We start from the raw sequence: 25,234 nt of genomic DNA, 5'->3' as shown, positions 1-25,234 counted from the left end.
GTTTGCAATGCCTTCCTCTCTCTGTCTGCGGCAGCACTCCTCCCACATCAGTGACTTAAACATCTGCATCTGCCCAAACTGATCACAACGATTTACTACCTGGAAATGTACTGTCACATTGCCTTCTTATAATCTGAGATAGATCATTTGCTGATTCAATTTGGGAAAACTGGCATTAGTAAACATACAACACTGGATGTATGGAGAATATACCACAGTTGTGACCCTGGACTACTAAACCAGGCATAAGGGTCAATTTTTTGAAATTGAGATTTATACATGATCTGAAAGCTGAATAAACAAGCTTCCCACTGATGTGTGGTTTGTTAGGAGGACAATATTTGAAAATCTGAAATCTGAGGGTGCAAAATAATCTAAATATTGAGAAAATCATAGTGAAAAGTTGCTTCACTAGTTCACGCTTACATATAATTAGCTGAGGTATGGTATGTGTATTTGGCGTACTGTCCGGAGAAGTGCTCAGAGCTTGGGAATGGCCCGAACCTAGAGTACCCCCCTTCCCCGTCTGTTTATGAAGTGAACTCGAAGTGAGGAGATGGGGTGGAGGAGGGATGCTGATAAACCGTCAATGGATAGTGGTAATTCAGCGATATTTATACTATGGGATTGATTACTTGATTATGGTCCACCTGTGTTGATTAGGCTAAGTATCTGACGTGCTCCTCCCGAATCTTATTAATAAATTACATTTAAATTAAGTTCTTAGCAGTGCATACTACTAATCGAAAATTAAGTTTGGATATATTTACAGTAGGAAATGTACAAAATATCTTCATGGAACATGATCTTTACGTAATATCCTAATGATTTTTGGCATAAAAGGAAAATCTATAATTTTACACATACATGTATATTTGGCTATTGCTACAAATATGACCCAGAGACTTAAGACTGCTTTTGTGCTCCAGGGACACATCTATTACAGTAAATACAGGACATTAGGGTAAAAGCTCAGTCTGAAAGCCTAGTAATCCGCTAACAGCTAACAGCTAACAGCTAAATGAAAACATGACTGAAGAGCACAGCAGACTTGAATCCGGTGGTGTTTGACATTAGCATGTTGCTAAGCTAATGACATGATTCTCTAATAAGCTTCAAAAAGCACACCCAAACCTGGCTAAAATAGTCTGTTTGTTAATAGATGTTTACAAATGGATGACAATCATTATGATCTATATACGATATATTCACTGTTGGTCAAAAGTTTGGAATCGTTAAGATGTTTTAATATTTTTGAAAGACATTCCTTATGCTCATCCAGGCTGCATTTGATAGAAATATAATAAAAATGCATTATTGTGAAATATTATTTCAATTTAAAATATCCATTTTGTATTTGAATACATTTAAAAAGTGTAATTTATTTCTGTGATGCTCCGCTGCATTTTCAGCATCATTACTCCAGTCTTCAGTGTCACGTGATCTTCAGAAAAAAGAATAATATTTACTGCTTAAGAAATGTTTCTGGTTATTGTTTTTGATGGAAACAGTTTTTGCTGATTAATACTGAAAAATCACTCTGAACTTGACCAGTGGCGATTATCTATAAAGATTTCTCTCGCCTTACGTTCTTTCACAAAGCTAGTTGCAGTGCATTCTGGGATTGCCTTTGCTGTAAAGGATTCTTGTGGCCAAATATTATCATCTCTAAAGCTAGAATAATATTGCTGTCTACTTTTTGGATGGGCCTTGACACTGGGAGTGTGCTGACAATGCCTTAAAATACTCCGTTCTGAGACGATCTAAATAGGCTGTGTTCTCCTTGAAAATGCACATCATTCAGGTCAGACTGAAGAGAAAGCATTCTCCAAAACGGTGAACCCGATGTTTTTATCAGCTGTCTGTCTCAGGTCTGGCAGCACAGGAGAGGAGGCGAGAAGAGTCAAACATGGACACTGCTCTGGAAACCAGACGCACAAGTGTGTGTTCAACACACACCGATTGTTCAGCTAAACCGTAGAGAACAGAAAGCACAAGCATTACGCTGACTCAATTCATATAACAATGCATGTATGAATACTGCATATAAATACAACTGAACTCAAAAAATATATTTTTATTTTATTATTTATTTAGTATTTGTTTTTGTTCTGCTTGTTCACATTCACTTACAGGAAATTAACAATAAAAAAAAATTCTCCCATGTAGGTCTAAAACTTGATGACTTTCTTCTGCAGAACTCACAAAAACATATTTTAGCAACACTTAAACACACTAGCTAACATTAACTTACAATGAGCAATACATTGACAGTTTTTATTCATCTTTGTTTACAATTGTTCATTGTTAGTTCATGTTAGCTCCGGTCCATTAAATATTTAACAGATGCAGCTTTCGATTTTAATGGTGTATTAGTAAATGTTTAAATGAGATGAACTAATGCAGTTACAAAATGTTTACGAATGGAATCTTATTGTAAAGTGTTACTGTATTTTGTTTTAATTTTTATATATGTGACCCTAGATCACAAAAGCACAAAGTCTCTGGGTCATATTTGTAGCAATATCCAAATATGTATGTATGGGTCAAAATTATCGATTTTTCTTTTATGCCAAAAATCAGAAGGATATTAATTAAAGATCATGTTCCTTGAAGATAGTTATCAGATTTCTACTGTAAATATATCCAAACATAATTTTCGATTAGTGATATGCATTGCTAAGAACTTCATTTAGACAAATTTAAAGATGATTTTCTCAATATTTAGATTTTTTTTGCACCCTCAGATTTTCAAATAGTTGTATCTCAGCCAAATATTATCCTCGTAACAAACCATACATCAATGGAAAGATGATTTTTTTATTTATGTACAGTATTGTTCAAAATAATAGCAGTACAATGTGACTAACCAGAATAATCAAGGTTTTTAGTATATTTTTTATTGCTACGTGGCAAACAAGTTACCAGTAGGTTCAGTAGGTTGTCAGAAAACAAACAAGACCCAGCATTCATGATATGCACGCTCTTAAGGCTGTGCAATTGGGCAATTAGTTGAAAGGGGTGTGTTCAAAAAAATAGCAGTGGCTACCTTTGACTGTACAAACTCAAAACTATTTTGTATAAACATTTTTTTTTTTTTCTGGGATTTAGCAATCCTGTGAATCACTAAACTAATATTTAGTTGTATGACCACAGTTTTTTAAAACTGCTTGACATCTGTGTGGCATGGAGTCAACCAACTTGTGGCACCTCTCAGCTGTTATTCCACTCCATGATTATTTAACAACATTCCACAATTCATTCACATTTCTTGGTTTTGCTTCAGAAACAGCATTTTTGATATCACCCCACAAGTTCTCAATTGGATTAAGGTCTGGAGATTGGGCTGGCCACTCCATAACATTAATTTTGTTGGTTTGGAACCAAGACTTTGCCCGTTTACTAGTGTGTTTTGGGTCATTGTCTTGTTGAAACAACCATTTCAAGGGCATGTCCTCTTCAGCATAGGGCAACATGACCTCTTCAAGTATTTTAACATATGCAAACTGATCCATGATCCCTGGTATGCGATAAATAGGCCCAACACCATAGTAGGAGAAACATGCCCATATCATGATGCTTGCACCTCCATGCTTCACTGTCTTCACTGTGTACTGTGGCTTGAATTCAGAGTTTGGGGGTCGTCTCACAAACTGCCTGTGGCCCTTGGACCCAAAAAGAACAATTTTACTCTCATCAGTCCACAAAATGTTCCTCCATTTCTCTTTAGGCCAGTTGATGTGTTCTTTGGCAAATTGTAACCTCTTCTGCACATGCCTTTTTTTTAACAGAGGGACTTTGCGGGGGATTCTTGAAAATAGATTAGCTTCACACAGACGTCTTCTAACTGTCACAGTACTTACAGGTAACTCCAGACTGTCTTTGATCATCCTGGAGGTGATCATTGGCTGAGCCTTTGCCATTCTGGTTATTCTTCTATCCATTTTGATGGTTGTCTTCCGTTTTCTTCCACGTCTCTCTGGTTTTGCTCTCAATTTTAAGGCATTGGAGATCATTTTAGCTGAACAGCCTATCATTTTTTGCACCTCTTTATAGGTTTTCCCCTCTCTAATCAACTTTTTAATCAAAGTACGCTGTTCTTCTGAACAATGTCTTGAACGACCCATTTTCCTCAGCTTTCAAATGCATGTTCAACAAGTGTTGGCTTCATCCTTAAATAGGGGCCACCTGATTCACACCTGTTTCTTCACAAAATTGATGACCTCAGTGATTGAATGCCACACTGCTATTTTTTTGAACACACCCCTTTCAACTAATTCAACTAATTGCCCAATTGCACAGCCTTAAGAGCGTGCATATCATGAATGCTGGGTCTCATTTGTTTTCTGAGAATCTACTGAACCTACTGGTAACTTGTTTGCCACGTAGCAATAAAAAAATATACGAAAAACCTTGATTATTCTGGTTAGTCACATTGTACTGCTATTATTTTGAACAATACTGTATAAATCCCAATTTCGAAAAAGTGACACTTGTGCTCCAGGGCCACATATACTGAAACAGCATTGGACCTCAGAGTTTATCCCAGTGTTTTTAGTTCAAATGTTGCTTTGGACCCCATTGACTTTCATTGTATGGACAAAAACACTAAGACCGTTTCCTCAATATCTTTTGTTCCACAGAACAAAGAAAGTCATGCAGGTTTGGAATGACATCATGATGAGTAAATGAGGACTGTCCCTTCAATACAAAACAACTGTATTTACACAAATCTGGTCACGGTGGGCCGTTTCATTAATTGCATTTGCCTGTTTACATACAGAGTCCTGAACTGAGAGAGAACTCGCTGCCACACAGGAAGACTTCTGTGATTAGGATTGACTTAAAACTGAAGTAACAGCACTTTAACTGTAACACAAGATGTGTCAAACCAGCCATGGATTCTCACGCCATTAAGGCTTTATAAAAGATCACTGAGAAGTAAGTGTGCATCAAACGTTGGTAATCCAGATATTGGTGGTAATGTTCATTTCTCCGTGCGTGTATGGCACAGAAGGAGAAGGTTTTGGATTCACACATCTCTCCGTTTCACACACACACATTCACATACTCGCTTTATCTCTTTATTCTACACACACATGTACATACTGATTAAATTACAATCGATTCTGAGTATACTGTAACTCAAATCTGCCTGCTTTACATTTGGACCGATAAGCTTGCTTCTAAATTCAGAGGCTTGGATTTTAAAAGAGGTTGCCACATTAAAGCATGTGAAATGGAGTATTTTTCAGTATCTTAATTGATCTGTTGTGCTGCAGTGGTGGAGAAGCTCAAATAGCTCTCATTGATACCATTGATTTTCATTAGAGGAGCTTTCTGAACTGAAAGCCTGTGTCTGTGTAAGCAGATCGGTCAGAGGATGTGTACAGCACTGAGAGGGACATTTCATTCACTCAGCGGTTGCTCTTTCATTTTTCAGTTATGTTTAGTGTTTTTCCGTCTGCTCTGAACGAGACACCACTGTTGACATACAGTAAGAGTAATGAACTATGAAATGAATTTGTATGGCATAGAGTGGATCATTTGTTCTTGGTAGAATCGGATGAAAAAAAAAAGTTTGACTTTATATTGAGTCTCTCTTGTATTTGTAGTCTGTGGGCGGAGCTAAAGAGGCAGTGATGTAAAAGTAGGCGTTGACGTCAAACTGAGAAAATATGAAACAAATCGTTTTTGCACCTTGGATTTAATAAAAGCTTTTTTTTGGACTAACAAGGAAGTTTTGAGTTCTGAAACTTAGGAGGTTTTTTGTAGTACATGGCTTACCTTGTAACCACTTAAACAAAAGGATTAGCCGACCAGTCAGAAAATAATCAGTAAGATTAATCGTGTAAAAATCGATAGATTAATCGATCTGAAAAAGGTTGGTTGCAGCCTTATTTCTCACTGCTGTCCAAGTCTTTACAGAGATCTCATTTATTGCCTGAGGGTGATATCCAGCAATGTTGCATCAGAAATGATTCAGAATTGCAATGTACAATGTTTAGGCCCAATAAAACAGTTGTCCCCTAAATTCTGTTCGATTTACCCCAATTTTAAGATTTGTTCAGAGTTGCCCTTCATGATATCTGACTTCTACCACTTATGCAGTGATCTCGTTTCCTGGCTGTCTTTCTATTGGCTGTTTCAGATGCTCATGTCACATGGTGTCATGATAATTAAATAATATTTTGCTGAGTGTATTTTTGAGATGACACTTTGGCTGGTTTAGATCATTGAAGTCCCTGACTAAATGAGCCATTCATTGAATCACTCATTAAAACGATTTGGCCAAAACACCTGATTCATTCAGAAAGAAGCAAGTGGCTCTCTTTACGAATTGATCACTGAATCATTGACTCAATGATTCATTCAAAATAGATTTGTTCGGGAACGAAACACTACAGTGTTGCTCCGAGATGCACAAATGTCCTGCTCTCCAGCTTTGATTGGATCTCTTTCATTGCAGAAATGTAATTCAGTCAATTAACACCTCGTTTGTTAAACTATTGTATAATCAGTATTACATTTGTGACTGATATTTGGCAAAACTTTATCAAAACTATATCAAATCTTATACATTTAAAAAAATAAAACCTAGGGATATTTTTGCTTCCATTACTTGAATTATAGGGCCATTCTAATTGGATGCATGTAATATGTAGTCTTTTAGATACTGTATGCAGTGTTAAGAAATAAAGCTTGACCATGATGTGGATTCTGCTGTAGATGTCAAGACCTCATGCTTTTCATGCTTTAAAGTCCTTAAGGCATGAGGCCTTGAGATCTACAGCCAATCAAGAACCAGTAATCTCATGAAAAATGTCTAGATTGTGTGTCATTCAAATGTTTTAGCATGTTATAAAACAGGTGATTCAAGCAAGATGTCCTGAAAAAAATGATCAGTTCTCAGAGGAATTCCGAAACAATCATTTATGAGAATCTGGTCGACTCTTTTCTTTTAAAATGCATAGGCAATTAGTGCTTGGCTAATAATAATAATTATATATCGGAATCATACATTTTAACAGTCGTTGTGATGCATCGCTTTCATTCAGTTTAAAAAAATGAGACGGCTTAATCCCCCCGCCACTGGAAACCCCGCGCTCGCAAGATGACCTGCATGTGTGGCACAGTAAAGCCACGGTAAAGCTGTTTTTTGACTCCGTCTGCTCTCTGATGCCATCCAAGTATCCGAAGGCAAGGCCTGCATTATCACACTCCATCAGCAGTGTTTCCCAGGCCTGCCAGCTTCTTTGTGGCAAATCTCGCTCCGACAAGTAGGCGATTGGCAGGAAACCAGAGGCGAGTGACAACGGGCCGTAGCGGAGATGCATTCAGAGGTGCCAAGTCTATTCTTCTGCATGGAGAACCGGCGCCAAGTAGAGCTCACCTCCCCATCCATAACGCATGCATACTCACGCTATGTGAGAAACACCGTTTTTCACTTGTTAATTGTCTTCAATGATTTTACGTGTGCCAGCTCGGCCTGATTATCTGCCCCCTGGTTGCTTATGGGAATTAAAGGATGTAGCAATAGATGCACGCTGCTGTAACCAGCAACTCTGTCGTGTAAAAACAGCTCTTCCATTTCGATCAATCCGGTGTCACATTCTTGAGGAAACAGCAATTTTCTTCCTATGAAAAGCAAATGATCTTCCCCCTCCCCCTGGCTGTGTGTCACGGATTCTGGGAAAACCTTTGTAATGCTAATATAATATCAAACCATGCAGCGAGAGCTTAGCAGCACATTTCGTGCACCGAACACCCTCTTCCATTGAGTGATTTAACTGGAGTCGGATGAAGAAATGGCCACCCTTGGACCTGAATGAAAAGCCGGTGTTGTGAGTGGGCTGTTTCACACAACATAACATGCAAAGGCCTGATTCCCCTCATTGCTAAGTGCAGTTAATTAATGTCAGCGCAGGATATGTGCCACAATGCGTAAATGCGTCAGCTTGACATTTTAAAAACATGTTTCTTAAAGGAATGCTCGGGGGTTCAAAACAAATTAAACTCTCCCGGCAACATCTGTGACACGCAATCAAAGAATTTCGACTCCCGATTTGTAAAAACAAATACTTTTTTTTTTTTTACAGAAATGCACTTGTTTTCTTGCCTCATAATCTTTACACTAGCAGTTTCACAGATTTGCAGGCAACTACTTCAACTACTAGTTATTGTTGTCCCAAGCTATCAATTATTGGAGCGTGCATTAACCGTAGTGAGCATTTAATGAACAGACCCGGTTCTATGTGGGTGCTAGAGGGTGCTAAAACAAAAACAAGCAGGAGATCTCCAAGTTGAAGCTGTAATAATAGCAGATTGGCAAACTATTGCATATTTGTGTTTGCACTCTGGAGAGTGTTTACGGCATGTTTTTGCAGCGCTGAGCAAAGTAACCAATCACAGACAGACAGAGGTGTTTTGGTTGGCCTAAATCTAAATTTGGCAAAATCATATCTTGCTGACCCTAGAACTAGTATCAAGATTGAAACAAGGCAAAGATCAAGCCTGCATGCATTCATGTCCATGCAATTGTTTGACATAATGCAGACCAGTGAGCCCAAGACCTGCGTCAGGAGGATAATCTCAGGAATAGATTGTGATCTTGTTTTTTCGAACCTGTTTTGTGAAGATCTAAATGATGTGAGTACAGATCTGTTATTGCATGCACATATGTTTCCATGTGAAAGATTACAATGTTGTATGTATTTTGTACATCTTAAATACAAAATTTTAAGTCTTTTGTATGTGTTTTTGTTTTGTAACTTCAAAATTCGACAGTAAAAGCCTTTGCATTTCTCCATAGTTTGGTATTTAGCTGATTTTGAACGTGTTGATGTTTGGGTGGCCTGTTGGAGCCTCCCACGTACCAGCCATACCTTCCCTGTTTCTCCTCGTCACTTTCGATGAGTTCAAAAGATAATGAGGAAAGCCATTAGAGCGGAGCGTTAGAAGTGCTGCGCGGAAAAAAAGAAAAATGGAAGAAGTTGTGAGGGCCTTGTCAGCAGCAGCAGGTAAACACTGCTTCATCTCATGTGCCACGTCACTTTAAGATCACTCATATAGCCAGAGACGTGCTCCGTCAGACACCTGCAGGTACTGCATTACTCAGGGGTTGTTTCTTTTCCTGCTATCTGAATCATGAGGTGGCTTTCACAGCCTTGCAGGATGAAGCCTATTGCCTGCCGGTGTAATAGTGCATGCTGGATTACGAGCTTATTTCCCTGGAGTGCAGATATGAGAGAGCATGTCACTCATCTGATCTGTCACTCTCATGCCGTCTCTGGCTCCAGTGTTTCCAGGGAGCCTCCTTCCACCAGGATTTCCACGGCAGAGAACAGGATGAAATATGCCATTTGGAGAACTGTTGTTATTCCAGTCACACTTCAGACGCGGCGAGCTCCAATGAAAATCCCTCTAATTGGCAGGCCGCGGACAGGGCTACTCCAGCACTGGTGGGGTTCATTCATTTCTTTAATTAGCAACTCTAATATGTGTGCTAATCAGAACAGAGCTCTGATTGAAAGAGCCACAGATTGCAAATGTCAGGATTAAGATAACACATTTTATGTACCTTTTTATTAAAAAAATTAAAAAATCTGTGCTTTCTTCACCTTATCTGTGTTTCTTCTGAAGTTATTATAAATATAGACGCATAGTAAGTAGTTAAGCAGTGCATGAACATTTCACTTTTATCCCAAAATAATCTTTTTTTTTTTACATTGTAATTGCATCAAGTTATTAATACTTGCAAATCAAATGCACATAGATGCATATTAAGACAGAGATCAATCAATTTATTTAGCCTTCATAGAAACACTATCAAATTCATCCGAATTATTTCTTTCTGACTGAAACAAAAGGTGTCCATTTAAACGTTGCTTAATTGATTTACCAAGACGAAACGAGAATGTACTTCTGGACCATGATGCATCAGTCAAGCAGATACAAAACAAAAAGTCGAGGGTTCTGCCAGATCAAAAGATAAAATAAAATAAAAAAGCTGCAGGTTAAAAAAAAATCTTTTCTCTTGAGACAAGATGATAGATTCAAGTCTTTATTGTCTCGAGACAGTTATGAACGGAGCTGACCGGTACGCTTGACGGAGAAATTGGCACGTTATTTTTTCAGAGAGGATTTCATCACTGTCACAAGCTTTCAGACCTGACACACGGAAGATCCCTGGAGAACATGGATGTTAGCTGAACATTACAGTGATTGCAACACCCTGATTTATCTGGGCTCATTTACTATAATGAGTTATTGTCTAATCTATACAGTCTGGCATTGCACATAAAAGTGAAACATGCCTGAGTGACAAAACTGTGCTCTCCATCAACACATCTCATCTCCATCAAGTCCATCAGTTTCACCCCAAAACAACAAAACAGTATTTAAAACCATGCTTTACATTTTACCAAGCGTGATGCTTGCCTGAAACTGACAAGCACCAAGCTAGGGGATCCTGGGATTGCAATGCAGATGCTAAGGTGTATATGATAGTGTGATGCTAGGCTAGGACTCTTATTAGTGGCCGTTCACACAGAATGCGTTTAGCTACTTTTCCACGATATCTGGTCTCTACATCTCGAGCCGTGATTTAGTATTACTACTGATGCTTGACTTAGCAAACACAGCTTTCCAACTGTTGCAAAGGGCGAAGAGAAAGACAACCGAACTGATGACACTGAGCTGTAGTGTGTGGCTGAACGCACTCGTGTGACATTAGCGATCGATCGCTGCAGGTTTAATTGTCCTGTCTATTATTCCCTATGAATTCCCTCAAACAAACACCAGGACTGTATGTATGATGACAACATCCCAGGTAGCTGACCTTTTTATCACACAGATGTTGTTGTAAGCGCTGATATCACCAGAGGTTTGGATCTAACTGGTACTTGCTCTACTAGCTGTTTCCTCTCAATAATCTTACTATCTATGTCTTTTTTTGTCAATTAGTGCATTTGTCGCTACAGCGATTCTTCTCCGGGCCCTTATGACCAATGCGCCGGGCCTCCGTTAAGTAAATAGAGCAGGATTTGGCTCATTAAGCCCATGACTGCAGTCCTCTGGGATAGTGACAGCTTCGGTTATATGACCTTTAGACACCTAATCAACTTTTAACACCTCACTGGGTCTCCTCAGCAGAGAGAGCGAGAGGAAGATGACCGGGCGGCTGAAATCACCCAATCTGCTCGATACGAGTGCGTCGGTGTCGCTTCAGCCGGAGAAATCTGTTCTGCAGCAATCTCTGTGAAGCTAGAGGCTTTTTATAGGAGATGAGACGAACAACAACTAAACAGACAAATAAAGTCCTGGGTGCCAGCACGATTCATCAAGATCTAATCGCTTCTGTACGAACTCTTCTGGTCAGTGCGCGCTCTTAGCGTTTGCGTTCGCTGGCGTATATAAACCTATTGTTAGTACGTGTCAGTTTCTTAACGTCTCATTAATTGCTTGTCAGAATCTTTCCTCACAATGTTTTAGAAGTAATGTCATATATAGACTTTGAAAAATGTATAATTTTTCAAGTAGGCGCTCTTCTTTTCCAGGGATGAATTGACATGACAGCAGTGTAACATGGTATATATATAATCTAAAACTATTTTAAACGTTATTATTTTTTATAATAATCATTCAAGATGTTTTTCATGAAATTCCCATGCAAGCTGCATTACTGTAATGTGTCAAGATAGTTTTGTTTGTTTGTTTACATGTGATTATTATTTTTGTTTTCATCTGGATTTTTCGTACTACCAGTTAAACTGTAATTTTAACTCTTTCCCCGCCTGTGTTTTTGATCATTTTCACAAAAGTTTAATGGCACACAGAATATTTTGTTGCATGATTATCTAAAGTAGCACGCCAAAATAAAGAACAGAGCCCCTGCTTTTAAACAAACTAAAAATATTATCAACATTTGAATGTTGTGTCATAAAAAACAACATTTTTAACAAAAAGCTGAGAAAATCTAGTTTTGTCAAAGACTACGTCTGGATCAGATTCAGAATAATGATCAAAACAGATGGAATAGATAACTTCCATTAACACTTGCACAGTCCTTTACCAGTAACTGAGTCAAAACTGCAGTCGGTAGGGTTAGGCATTTTTCATTCATACTGTATGTTGTTTAATGCTTGATGATCGCATTATTTTACATATGCATCTGCTTATATAAGCACTCACTTGTTTCTGCTTCTTCTTTGCCATGTTTTGAGTTTTTAAAACTATTTCAGTAGATGTGTAATAGCGCCTCCTACCATACACCAGTGAAAACACAGAAAGCCATACAATTCTGTCAACGGCAGGGAAAGAGTTAATTTTTTAATGCAGTATTTTATACAGTATGTTATTTAGTTTAAATGAGCATGAAAGCAGTACATAAAAACTGTACTACAATGATGCATAAACACTATTTGTTTTTATTTAACATTGTAATAATGAGATTTCTTGCATTATGATATTGAAAATGTTATGACGAAATGGAAAAATTAATTTACAAATAATAATGTCTCTCACTTGCTCTTTGTTTCTAAATAAGTACATTGACATAAATGTAAAAATACAACATCTACCTATTGCCAATCCTACTTACATAATATGGGAAATAATAGGACATTTGGGGGGAAATGTACCATTTAGTTCTCAAACACATAAGCCGTTGGTTTTATTGACCTTCTGAAGAACAATGGACTAATTCTTTTGCTCTAAATCATGTGCAGTGTTTTTAAGACGCACATGTGAAGGCTCCTCTCTGAATGAGGCAGTAAGCGTCAGCAGAGGAATAATGAGAGGTATATGAGAACAGATGGTTAATTCAATCCTTCCTGTCCGCCTGCCTCCAGCTCTCACATGCACAGATTCACAGCTTTGACTCCGCAGTGAAACACAACAACAGCTTTTCTGTTCAGACCTTATTATTTATGTATGATCCTTCTAGAATAGAAGCTCAAGTGTAGTGGCTGGCAACATCTACTATCACCATTCCAGTAAATTGATATCACAATAACAATATATATGGCAATATGGAACTAAATTATAACAGGATTAGAATACAGGAGGATAGTGTAAAAATAATATTAAGTAAAATGAAAAAGTCAAAGACTTCTTGCACTGGATAACCTGGTTTCAGCCTCTTTGCCATTGCTAATGAACTCACCTTCATTGAAAGTAGCCTTATTGACAAGATTGGGTGAGTTAGGGCAAAGCACACAAGATATAGTACTTCAGTGCCTTGTAGATATCACTTCTTTTGAAGCTGAAATAAACTGCTGCAGAAAAAGCCATAGGTGCAATGCAAATGTAACAGTCAATACAAGTGTAGTGGAGTAAAGAGTAGATACTTATTCAAACTTGTAGTGAAGTAGAGAGTCAAAGTTGCTAATAGTAAAATATCCAAACTACAGAATATCCAAAAAGATAATCAAGTACAGTTATTAATTACATTCACTCAAATACGTTACACCTCTGAGGTATTGTGAGTGTGAAGGTCAATCTGAAAGTGTGTTGAGAGAAAGTGTTTGTGTACGCTTGAGAACTCTGTACCCGAATGCTGTCCGTCAGTGTGAGTCGGTGACAAGCCTGAATAGACAAAAAACACAATCTAAAGCCGACAACGCCTTGATGTGTAAAGCTAGCATGAACTCTGAGGCTGTTCACTGATGAGATATGCCTTCAAACATTGTAAAATAGTGCCATGATTTTACAGGATTGAAGAGTTTTATTTTAAATGGTAAAAAATTTAGAAATAAGGGTCGTTCAAATAGAATGTGTTTCCATTCAACTGTGCTACTTTTCCATTGATTTCTATGTAAACTTGTGAGAGATGGATCTGTTTGACAGTTGCATTCACGCTAGGGCTGTCACGATAGGTATTGGGGAAAAACACAAAGAGAGGGTAGATCCAAATGCAGGTAAGGGTTTTATTTAAACAGAGGGGTAAATACAAAATAAACAGTCATGAGAGACAAATCAAACAAAAAGGGAACCGGATGAAACGGGGAACTCGGAAGAACGGAAAGGTAGAGGAAGTCTGGTGGAACGAGAGAATGAGACACATAGGGTAAGACAAAGCAAGACTGATGGACCTGAAACACAATGACATCAGACAAGGACTCCGTAACATAGACTAAGACAGACTGGGTATTTATACACAGAAGGATAATTGGGAAACAGGAGACAGGTGGGGTGAACAATCAATCACATAACAAGGAGGAAGGTGACCATATAAGGGAACAGGAAGTGATCTGGGACAGACACCGTGAGAAGGAGGACATCTAGTGGAACCCCGGGGAACAACAACCCAGACACTGTGACAGTACCCCCCCTCTACGGAGCGGCTACCAGACGCTTAAAGACAAAACATGACACAGAGACCAGGAGGGAGGCGGACAGGTGGAGGCTCAGGGGGAGGGACGGAGGGCCAGAAAAGGAACACAAGGGGAACAAACACCAGAAATGATACATAAAACCGGGAGACCAGGAGGGAGGAGGACCGGAGGAGGTACAGGGGGAGGGACGGAGGGCCAGACTAAACAAAAAGGAACAGACAGAAACAGAACTCAAAAAACACAAAACATAAGTCCATGAAGGACATGTTGAGGCGTCCACTAGGACGGAGCAGATGACCACCACCGCCGTGTGGTCAAGGCCAGAGCCCTCCAGGGCGGAGCGGAAGATCACCATGGCCTTGTGGTCAAAGTCAAAACCCTCCAGGGCGGAGCGGAAGACCACCACGTCTCTGTGGTCGAGGCCGGAGTCCACCAGGGCGGAGCAGAAGACCACCATGTCCTCATGGTCATCACCAGAGTCCCCCAGGGTGGAGCGGACGACCACCACGTCCTCGTGGTCACCGCCAGAGTCCCCCAGGGCGGAGCGGATGACCACCACGTCCTCGTGGTCACCGCCAGAGTCTCCCAGGGCGGAGCCGAAGACCACCACGGCCTTGTGGTCACCGCCTCGGGAACTGTAACGGACACCGCCTCGGGAACAACATCGGGCACCGCCTCGGGAACAACCTCGGGCACCGCCTCGGGAACAGCATCGGGCACCGCCTCGGGAACAGCATCGGGCACCGCCTCGGGAACAGCATCGGGCTCCGCCTCGGGAACTGCATCGGGCTCCGCCTCGGGAACTGCATCGGGCACCGCCTCGGGAACGACCTCGGCCTCGGGAACAGCATCGGGCACCGCCTCGGGAACTGCATCGGGCTCCGCCTCGGGAACAGCATCGGGCACCGCCTCGGGAACTGCATCGGGCTCCGCCTCGGGAACAGCATCGGGCTCCGCCTCGGGAACAGCATCGGGCTCCGCCTCGGGAACTGCATCGGGCACCGCCTCGGGAACTGCATCGGGCACCGCCTCGGGAACTGCATCGAGCACCGCCTCGGGAACTGCATCGAGCACCGCCTCGGGAACTGCATCGGGCTCCGCCTCGGGAACTGCATAGGGCACCGCCTCGGAAACAGCATCGGGCACCGCCTCGGGAACTGCATCGGGAACTGCATCGGGCTTCGCCTCGGGAACTGCATCGGGCACCGCCTCGGGAACTGCATCGGGCTCCGCCTCGGGAACTGCCTCGGGCTCCGCCTCGGGAACTGCCTCGGGCACCGCCTCGGGAACTGCCTCGGGCACCGCCTCGGAAACAGCATCGGGCACCGCCTCGGGAACTGCATCGGGCTCCGCCTCGGGAACTGCATCGGGCTCCGCCTCGGGAACTGCATCGGGCACCGCCTCGGAAACAGCATCGGGCACCGCCTCGGGAACAGCATCGGGCACCGCCTCGGGAACTGCATCGGGCTTCGCCTCGGGAACAGCATCGGGCACCACCTCGGGAACGACCTCGGCCTCGGGAACAGCATCGGGCACCGCCTCGGGAACTGCATCGGGCTCCGCCTCGGGAACAGCATCGGGCTCCGCCTCGGGAACAGCATCGGGCACCGCCTCGGGAACTGCATCGGGCACCGCCTCGGAAACTGCATCGGGCACCGCCTCGGGAACTGCATCGAGCACCGCCTCGGAAACTGCATCGGGCACCGCCTCGGAAACTGCATCGAGCACCGCCTCGGGAACTGCATCGAGCACCGCCTCGGAAACAGCATCGGGCACCGCCTCGGGAACTGCATCGGGAACTGCATCGGGCTTCGCCTCGGGAACTGCATCGGGCACCGCCTCGGGAACTGCCTCGGGCTCCGCCTCGGGAACAGCAGCTGCCTGTCTCCTCCTCCGCCCTCTACGATGGGGAGTCGGTGGCGTTGAGTCGGCCATCTTGTGCTGTGGTGCTGGGCTGGCGGCCATCTTGGGCTGTGACGCTAGGTTGGCGGCCATCTTGGGCTGTGGGGCTGGGTTGGTGGCCATCTTGGGTTGTGGGGCTGGGTTGGCGGCCATCCTGTGCTGTGGGGTTGGGCTGGCGCCCATCTTGTGCTGTGGGGCTGAGCTGGCAGCCTTGTCTGGACACTCTGGTGTGGTTGTTGCATCCCACTGGGCACGATGGTGCAGGTAATTGGTAAACCCCCAAAAGTCCAGTATCTCTAACCCCTTCATCTCCCATGAAGGTAAAGGATCATCCAGGCAATTATTAAATAAATCCTTTAGTGCTGCATCATTGTAACCTAGCCCGACTGCCATAGTCCAAAACAATTGCGCCAGGCCACCCACCTCACTTCCCTCTTGATGAAGGGTGATTAAGTTCTGGTATCTCCCCCTCCGTTCCTCCATGGTGGCTGGGGAACCGATTCGAAATCCCACACCGCTGGATCTAGGCATGACGGAGTCCTTCTGTCACGATAGGTATTGGGGAAAAACACAAAGAGAGGGTAGATCCAAATGCAGGTAAGGGTTTTATTTAAACAGAGGGGTAAATACAAAATAAACAGTCATGAGAGACAAATCAAACAAAAAGGGAACCGGATGAAACGGGGAACTCGGAAGAACGGAAAGGTAGAGGAAGTCTGGTGGAACGAGAGAATGAGACACATAGGGTAAGACAAAGCAAGACTGATGGACCTGAAACACAATGACATCAGACAAGGACTCCGTAACATAGACTAAGACAGACTGGGTATTTATACACAGAAGGATAATTGGGAAACAGGAGACAGGTGGGGTGAACAATCAATCACATAACAAGGAGGAAGGTGACCATATAAGGGAACAGGAAGTGATCTGGGACAGACACCGTGAGAAGGAGGACATCTAGTGGAACCCCGGGGAACAACAACCCAGACACTGTGACAAGGGCTGCACGATATTGGGAAAAAATGACATTGCAATATTTTTTTTTTCTGTGATGTATATTGCGATATTAAATCTAATATAATTTTATCTTACAAACAAAAATGGGGTGAGCACACTTACATTCTCATTTTAAATTATTTAAACATTGACACCATCGTGTCAATTGATTAATATGCGCGAGGGAGAGAGAGCAACTCTCTCTCACTCTCTCTCGCTCTCTCTCTCTCACTCTCTCTCGCTCTCTCTCTCTCACTCTCTCTCGCTCTCTCTCTCTCACTCACTCTCTCTCTCTCTCTCTCTCTCTCTCTCTCTCTCTCTCTCTCTCACGCTCTCTCTCTCTCTCTCTCTGCCCTGTTAAACTGGCAGGACTTAACACATGCAAATGAAACTTAACTCTACATTCGTCAAGGGCCGGGGAGCAGCTGGCCCGTACAGTTAATGAATAACGGATCAACTACGACAGCCTACATCTCACATCCTGCGATGTGACTATTATGGATTCGTACATCGCAATATCAATGCTTAAACAACACATCGTGCGGCCCTAATTCATGCTGTTTTTAAGTTTTAAGTTTAAACTGAGTTTAAACTTAAAAAAATTAAAAAGTCCCAAGACCTTGCTTTTTCTTCCCCGTTCCACTGCCCACGATTTTTTCAAAGCAAAGATGCGTTCTCTGTGAACCGGCCATTGGATTGTTCGAAATACAGATCCATGCATATATCAACAGCTAAGATCACCCACAATCCATTGGGCTTTCGATGAGGATTCGGTTCAGAACTATATACACAAAAAGGGGGTAAAGAAACAAACAAAAACTACTAGGCACGTTGATAGGATTCATCTAACTATTTGACAGTGATATCTGTTTTGAAGTAATAGTATGTCTAATGCTTGCCTACTATTCTGCTACACACTTAAAAAAAAAATAATTTACAAAATAGTACATTATACTTGTATGGCATAGTATAAGTGGGCAAATTGAGACACAGCAAGTGTTACCATCGATTAATAACCATGACAAAAGAGCTCAGAAGTGACTGCTCTTTATACTCATAATCATAATCATAATCATAACTTACAGTTAGACAAGTTTTGATGTAAAGTAGTACAAAATATCACAAAACGGATAGTTCCGGTCCTTGATTCTGATTGGCTGAGCCGTGTTCTAAACTGTTGTAAATTATTCTACAAACACACACCTTTGTTTACTTCTTTGTGTTGCTCTGCAACTACTTTCCTGCAACCACAACTGATTCTGAGAAATTATATTGGTGGAAGAATACTGTTTTTATTTAGATCAAAATAGATTTTAAACTTTATTTGATCCGTTTTATTTTGTGAAACCATACTACATATATGGAATAACCGTTTTATAAAAGCAATAAGCCCCGTAAAGTGGTTTACACTGAATTTATGATGCAAAGTGGAGTGCCTAACAACGCCCCTTTGCTGTTATAAACTCACTGTAAACCATGGCTTCTTGGGGCTTATTGCAAAGGACAAGCGTAAACCAGCAAAAGGACCAGCATAAACCAGCAAAAGGACCAGCAAAGGACCAGCATAAACCAGCAAAAGGACCAGCAAAAGCCAGCAAAGGACCAGCATAAACCAGCAAAAGGACCAGCAAAGGACCAGCATAAACCAGCAAAAGGACCAGCAAAAGCCAGCAAAGAACCAGCATAAACCAGCAAAATGACTAGCGCAAACCTGTGTAGCAGAAATGAGTCAAATCAGACAAATCAAAGAGTCTATCAGAGCTGTGTGCATTGAAACATGAGCTGAATTCCTCAGGAAGTCATAAATCAGTTCTAGTGCCACAAGAACCAAGCAAGATAACCAACCAACCAACTTGTTCACACAACAGCTTTCAACATTAACACCAATAGAACAATTATTGACAATTTTAATTCGAAGAAGAGATTGTCAAATTTATTGTTCGTGATTGGAATGCAACACTGGACATCACATGTAAGCCCATGAGATCGAGTTAAATACTTGCATTGACTTCCCCCCCCAGCCAGTGAAACCAGACTGAAATTCCTAAGGGGGAAGGGCTTTAAACCTTTGTCTTCACAGAAAAGTCCTTTGCCAGAGAATGGCAAAGAAACTGCTTTTTATACATTATATATGGACCAGAATGAACTCAAAAAAGACTTATGAATGAATCATTCCATTGCTTAACTCCATATTCATTTATGTGTAACCCACACATTTGACTATCATGTATAATCATTTATTGTGTATGTCTTTTGATAACTATAGGATACCTAGTCATGTCTAGTATTCAAATAATCGCATTTTCTTGCTTGATATTGTCCTGACAATCATTTATTTGTAAAATATATCATAATCATGTTATAGGAATCATGTCCAACATTAGACCCTGTGAGGCAAGAACCACATGCTTGGTAAGATAAACAAATGATTTATGATACCCACCCCAAGAACATATCTGATTGGTCAAGGCAACATTTGAGGGGTGGCCAAAAAGGAAGTTTTAAATACTTTGGATCCCATGAAATTTTGCTTTTAGTCTGCTTTTAGTTCTAGTCTAGCTGCTGCTATTAGCCATGTCGGCTTTTAGCTCCAGCCTTGCTCGTGCTATCAGTCATGCCAGCTTTTAGCTTGTAGCTTTAGCTTGTAGCTTTGCTATCTAGCTTTAGCTATAAGCATCTAGCCATGCGGTTAGTCGTCATTGTTCTTTGAGCGCGGTTCCAGCGTGCCTGCCTACTGCTTCTATGCTACTATGAGAAGGAACACAACCTAGTCTCGTCAAACTTTATTTCTTTTCTTTTCCGTTTGAGAGTTTCGTGTTCTGAGTTAAGTTTTGTAACGTCCATTCAACTTCAACCAGCGAACACGACTCTGCACTTTCAGCCAACGCCCAACAACCACGGGCTTCCCAAGACGTCACTTCAGAGACTGAACTTCCAGCCAATCAACGACCTCGGGATAGCCCTTTCACCGAGGCTCCTTCTTCACAGGAGATGCAAGTAACTTTACCTCCAGACTGTGACCTTTACTGGTGTATCTAATATAATTTTAACCTCATTGAGGAACTCAATGCGAGCGCTAATTACGTGATTGATGGTTGTTCATGTTTATGCAATTTAACGTATTGCTGTTAACTTGGGATTCCATATTTCCATTCTCTTAAACTCATCTTTCCCTAACTTTCGACCTTCCTGCAACTTGTGTGAATGTGTGTGTGCGTGCGTTTATGTGTTAGATTAGTTTATATGTCTTAGATTTATCTAATAAAGCCTTATTCATATTGAAAAGAGAAGTATCTTGTGTTTTGTGCTTACAAGTTAATGTCTTAAACTGTCGATCTTGTTACTGTGCTAATTGATAGTGTTTCACTATAGTTTGGATATTAGTATCCAGCGCAGATTTGATGTTAAACGGCTCGTTCACTGAACCGCAGGCGCGTCTCCGTGAACAGCCGTGAAACAGTGATTCTGTTCAAATTCCCTTTAAAATCTTAAATGATTCCCTTTGAGCTAAATTGACCTGTTTCCCTTACACCTGCAAAGGACAAGCGTAAACCAGCAAAAGGACCAGCATAAACCAGCAAAAGGACCAGCATAAACCAGCAAAAGGACCAGCATAAACCAGCAAAAGGACCAGCATAAACCAGCAAGAGGACCAGCATAAACCAGCAAAAGGACCAGCGACCAGCAAAAGGACCAGCATAAACCAGCAACCCTGAGTCAAAACATACCTAACCAAACATATGCTGGTTTTTTCAGCAAGGAAGAAATTCAGTTATATTTTTAAACTAATGTTAACATAACTTCATTAACAAATAGCTATTTCTCGTGGTTAATGTTAATATTTACTAATGAGACCTTAAGTGAGACCTATTGTTCTTGAATTATTTTGCACTTTAATCTGTTTTTAAACATTTGTTTACTTTTAACATTTAAATACAATAGAACAAACTCAAAACATGTATAAAAAGTTTTTAGGCTTCTTATAGCAGCATGTCAGAACTTACACGGTCATTCTGCGCCGTACAATATTGTTACTCCATTGTATTGTTATCTTTGTTCATGCGAGTTGTTTCAGTCTCAGAAGTCTTTTCACCCAGTTCTTTTTGCCTGCAGTGAATAAATCGTGACGGCTTGAAGTAATTATCATAAACAAATATGTTGAGTGCTAGATATATATACAAAGCTTCCAGGGGTTAACAACTGTCCTATGGGTGTTAAATTGAGCCTAGAATAGTAAATTGTTGCATGCAGTTGCTGTGGTGATGGAAGCTCTGTTTCTTTATTTACATCTTGTCTTGTGGCTTTCGGGTTCAGACTGTTGTAAATGTCTTGGTTACAATTAGTTTAATAGAGAGAAATCATTAGTCCTTGTTTCATCTTATTAGTGAATCCTTGTAAGCTTATCATTTAACATTACTGACTAATATATAAACTTGACGTCAAACATCATTGTGTTTGTCTGTGTAGGCTGGAGTGATATAACGAAGCCCCACTCGAGCAGGACATACTCTCATTGATGGACACCAAACAGACCAGGATCAGCTCAACAGAGACCAATGAACTGGACCAGACGGGTAAGAAAAGCAACCGTGGTATTTCACTGTAAAATAGCTTATTTTCTTCTTTATATTGTCATGTCACTTTTGGTTATGTTCTTATAGCAGCAAAAGTAAAGAGACCAAGCACAGTTTGTTTTTCTTCTTGCCACTGGGGTTATCTGAAGAAGCTAATACAACAATAATAGACCAGTGTGGAGAAGAAAAGAATAATAGTAATAATAATGATTCAGAAACGTGTTTAGACTGTTTGATCACAATTTCTGTCAAAAAAAAAAAAATATGTATATATATATATATATATATATATATATATATATATATATATATATATATATATATATATATATATATATATATATATATATATATATAATTGCAGACATAAAAAGTGAGGTTTAATTGTTGCTCAGTGTTCCAACCAAATACTTTTTCAAATTCACCCAAAAATGCTCATTTGCTGTAATTATTTCTCTTTTTTTTTCTTTAAAAGAATATCACCTTACATGGTTTGCTTGCAGACTGGCTGTAATATACTTTCATTTGAGCACACTGTAAGAAAACATAAACATAAAAAATTGGGTTAAATAAGGGTTAAAGGCCTTTAAGAAGTAAATTAAGGTAAATATTCTAATTTACATCCTACATTTCAGTGATTTGGTGCAGATATTCAAGCATTAAGCTATATATATATATATATATATATATATACACATATATATATATATATATATATATATATATATATATATATATATTATTATTATTATTATTATTATTATTATTTATAAATGAAATAAATGTAATGCAGATTGTGGGAAGATGTGTTTTCTTTAAAAAGACTTTATTGATGTATAGTGTTCCCTTCAGTTCATTCATTAATTACATTTTTTACTTGGTCTTAAGTTTAACCTCATAAATCCTGCAGAATCCCTGAAAGCTTCTGTTCTGTGACTCAGGCCTGTCAGCGGCACTGCAAGCTTTAGTTTATCATACCCACACTCCTCTCAGTTCCAGCTCAGGGAACTGGGGCAATCACACAGATCAGTACTGAAAGAAGGCCCACTCTCAGGGACTGAAAAACAGCCTCCTTCAGCTCTCGGTTTCGATAGAGGGCCAATAAATCATCCAATGTTTCTTTTGCTCTCATTTAGTGTTGTCAACGGTACCAAAATTTCAGTATTCGGTACCAATACCAGTGAAAATCCAGGTTGACCGGGTACTTGGTACCACCGGTACTTAAGAAAAATCTGGTATCATAACATTTTCATTTTTTTTTAGTGCCGACTTGGTACCAAAGGACCAGTCTTTAACAACACTACTCTCATTACCAGCATCCAGTGCAGATAAACTGATCCTTTGCCTCTATTCACAAATAAAAGAGACTACTGGACTTATGACTGTAAGCTGATGGATCTCCTATTATGCTGTTTTCCACACCTCAGGTATTTAAGTGCCTCATTGAGATGAGAGAGTGGAAAAGGACAAAATAAGTTTTCTAGTCAGATGCAGGACTACACAATTCATTGAAATATGAAAGGTGCTGTGTGTAAGATTTTGACTCCACTAAAGCATAAAATACCATAATATGTTTCCAGATATTTAAGAAAAATGCTTAGTTAATATACTTATGTATCTGAAAAACAATGCTACAGTCAGTTATTCTTCTTTGAAAATGTGTGCTCAGGGCCGAATTGTCTGTCGATGTCTTGGTTTGTGAAACCCTCCCACTAGCAGTTTACCCAATTGTGTTTCGGCACCTTGCTTTGCCAGTTGGTGGAAAACACAGTGTATTTCATTTAATTCATCCTCAAGTGTCAATCTGGCAACCTGTGTGTGTGTCAAGTCTGAGGAGGAGGGGCCGGGTGAAGAAAAAACCCTCTCCAATATTTTGAATTTGGACTGCAATATCTAGTTCAACCACTCGGTGTCAAATCCTACACACAGCACCTTTAAGCAATTTGGCTTAGTGTGGATTTCAAATTGAAAAGGCTGCAATTAAAATGAATATATGCACAGTGCGTTTGAGAGTGAAGCAAGGCACTATGTTCATTTACACGTGATGCGTCTGTGCTTCTCTCGGCACCAGCTATTTTCACAAACTAATAACAAGAAGCGCTTCTCAATTAAAGAGAATATTCAGTGGCTCTGCAGTTAATTTCTTTGTGTTCAAAAGTTTAACCATCAAACTTTTATTTTGATAGTTTAGTGTTTGATATTGGAAATTAAGATTCATTTTTAGAATTATAAATACTATTTCATATTTGAGTTATATTATAAATCATTATTAGGGGCCAAGCACCGAAGGTGCGTAGGCACCTATTGTAATCGTTGGCGTTATTATTCTTCTTCTTCCGCCGTAAGTCTATGGCAGCCCATAGAACCGATTGCGGGAAAGTTGTATAATTTGGCACACTGATAGAGGACAGTCCCAACATTAACTATAGCAAATATGAAGTCTCTAACTCCTACTCTCTAGCGCCACCACTTGTCCAAACTTTCAATGTTTGTATGCTAATAACTTTTGAACCGTAAGCCAGAAAATGGAAATTCTTTTTCCTCTGAATCCATCCTCTGAAATCGTAAGGTTTAGTTTTTTCGCTATTTTCGATTGTTCGAAAAACCTACTTTTTCGAACTCGTCCTAGACGGTTTGTCCGATTTTCACGAAAATTGGCTCAGATCGTCTTCAGACCATGCTGGCTAAAAGTTATGGAATTCAAGTTGATTCGTCCAACCATTCTCGAATGACACGTGATAAAAACATGACGAAAAGCACGCAAAAATACACGTGAGGCTATATCTCAGCAACGGTTTGGCATATTGAGACCAAACTTGGTGTTTGTTATAAGAACCATGACCTGAGACTACCTGCAGTGTTTCGACACAGCGCCACCTAGTGGTCAGGAGATATGAAAAATGCATATTTTGGCTTATAACTTCTGAATGGTTTGGCCAAAAAACACAAAATCATTAATGCCTTTTGTTTCAAGTTTAGTTTTTTTTAGTAATAATAATAATAATAATAATAATAAAAATTAAATAATACATAATTCTAATAGTATTTTTATTAAAATCGTAGAGACATACTGATATAATATCAGAAATGTCCACAAGTGTGGATTTTTTTTTTCTCTCCCTGCAATTGCATTTATTTATTTATTTTTTCAGAAAAAAAATAAAACAAAAAAACAAAACCACAATTAGATTTTTCCCCCAAATCATGCAGCCCTATATTGGCTACACTGTCATTTTGGCAAAAATCACATAGACTGTGTGCTGTTGATATGTGATGTTATCTTTTGTTTGAGGATGAGAAAAAAAAATCATATTGTGCTTTTGTTAATTTACATTCAATTTTTGAAAGCTTCTTATTTCTGTGATTTAAGAAACTATAAAAGCAGACACCTTTTGTTTCTACCAGTCACACATGCAAGCCAAG

General features: G+C 40.3%; 2 protein-coding genes across 4 annotated transcripts in view; one reads left to right on the top strand and one right to left on the bottom strand.

Annotated features, from left to right (window-relative positions):
* LOC128026859 (neurite extension and migration factor-like) overlaps positions 1-25,234 on the top strand; it is a 144,119-nt gene that overhangs the window by 22,026 nt on the left and 96,859 nt on the right. Inside the window, exon 2 of the mRNA XM_052614102.1 lies at positions 21,705-21,811. The gene's annotated coding sequence lies outside the window, so the exon portion shown is untranslated. The remainder of the gene's footprint in view (positions 1-21,704; positions 21,812-25,234) is intronic.
* LOC128026876 (nematocyst expressed protein 3-like) lies at positions 13,909-17,234 on the bottom strand. 3 transcript variants are annotated; one of them, XM_052614131.1, is made up of 2 exons: positions 15,834-17,234; positions 13,909-15,341 (listed from the first exon to the last, which is right to left on the bottom strand). In XM_052614131.1, the coding sequence occupies exons 1-2, from the start codon at positions 16,767-16,769 to the stop codon at positions 14,685-14,687; spliced, it is 1,593 nt and encodes a 530-aa protein (XP_052470091.1). In that variant the 5' UTR covers positions 16,770-17,234; the 3' UTR covers positions 13,909-14,684. The 3 variants fall into 3 exon arrangements, with proteins under 3 accessions (XP_052470091.1, XP_052470093.1, XP_052470092.1); XM_052614133.1 differs by having other exon boundaries at positions 13,909-15,131; XM_052614132.1 differs by having other exon boundaries at positions 13,909-15,167; positions 15,846-17,234.

The sequence above is a fragment of the Carassius gibelio genome, chromosome A14 (assembly GCF_023724105.1).
Source record: "Carassius gibelio isolate Cgi1373 ecotype wild population from Czech Republic chromosome A14, carGib1.2-hapl.c, whole genome shotgun sequence".
Classification (NCBI taxonomy): domain Eukaryota; kingdom Metazoa; phylum Chordata; class Actinopteri; order Cypriniformes; family Cyprinidae; genus Carassius; species Carassius gibelio.
Note: the sequence above shows the minus strand (reverse complement) of the source record. Positions and strands in the feature narration are given on the sequence as shown.

Coding starts and splice junctions, on each gene's coding strand:
- LOC128026876 (XM_052614131.1), bottom strand. CDS start 16,769: ATGCCTAGATCCAGCGGTGTGGGATTTCGAATCGGTTCCCCAGCCACC. Junction 15,342..15,833: donor AGGCCGAGGTCGTTCCCGAG/GTGGTGCCCGAT, acceptor GCAGTTCCCGAG/GCGGTGCCCGATGCAGTTCC.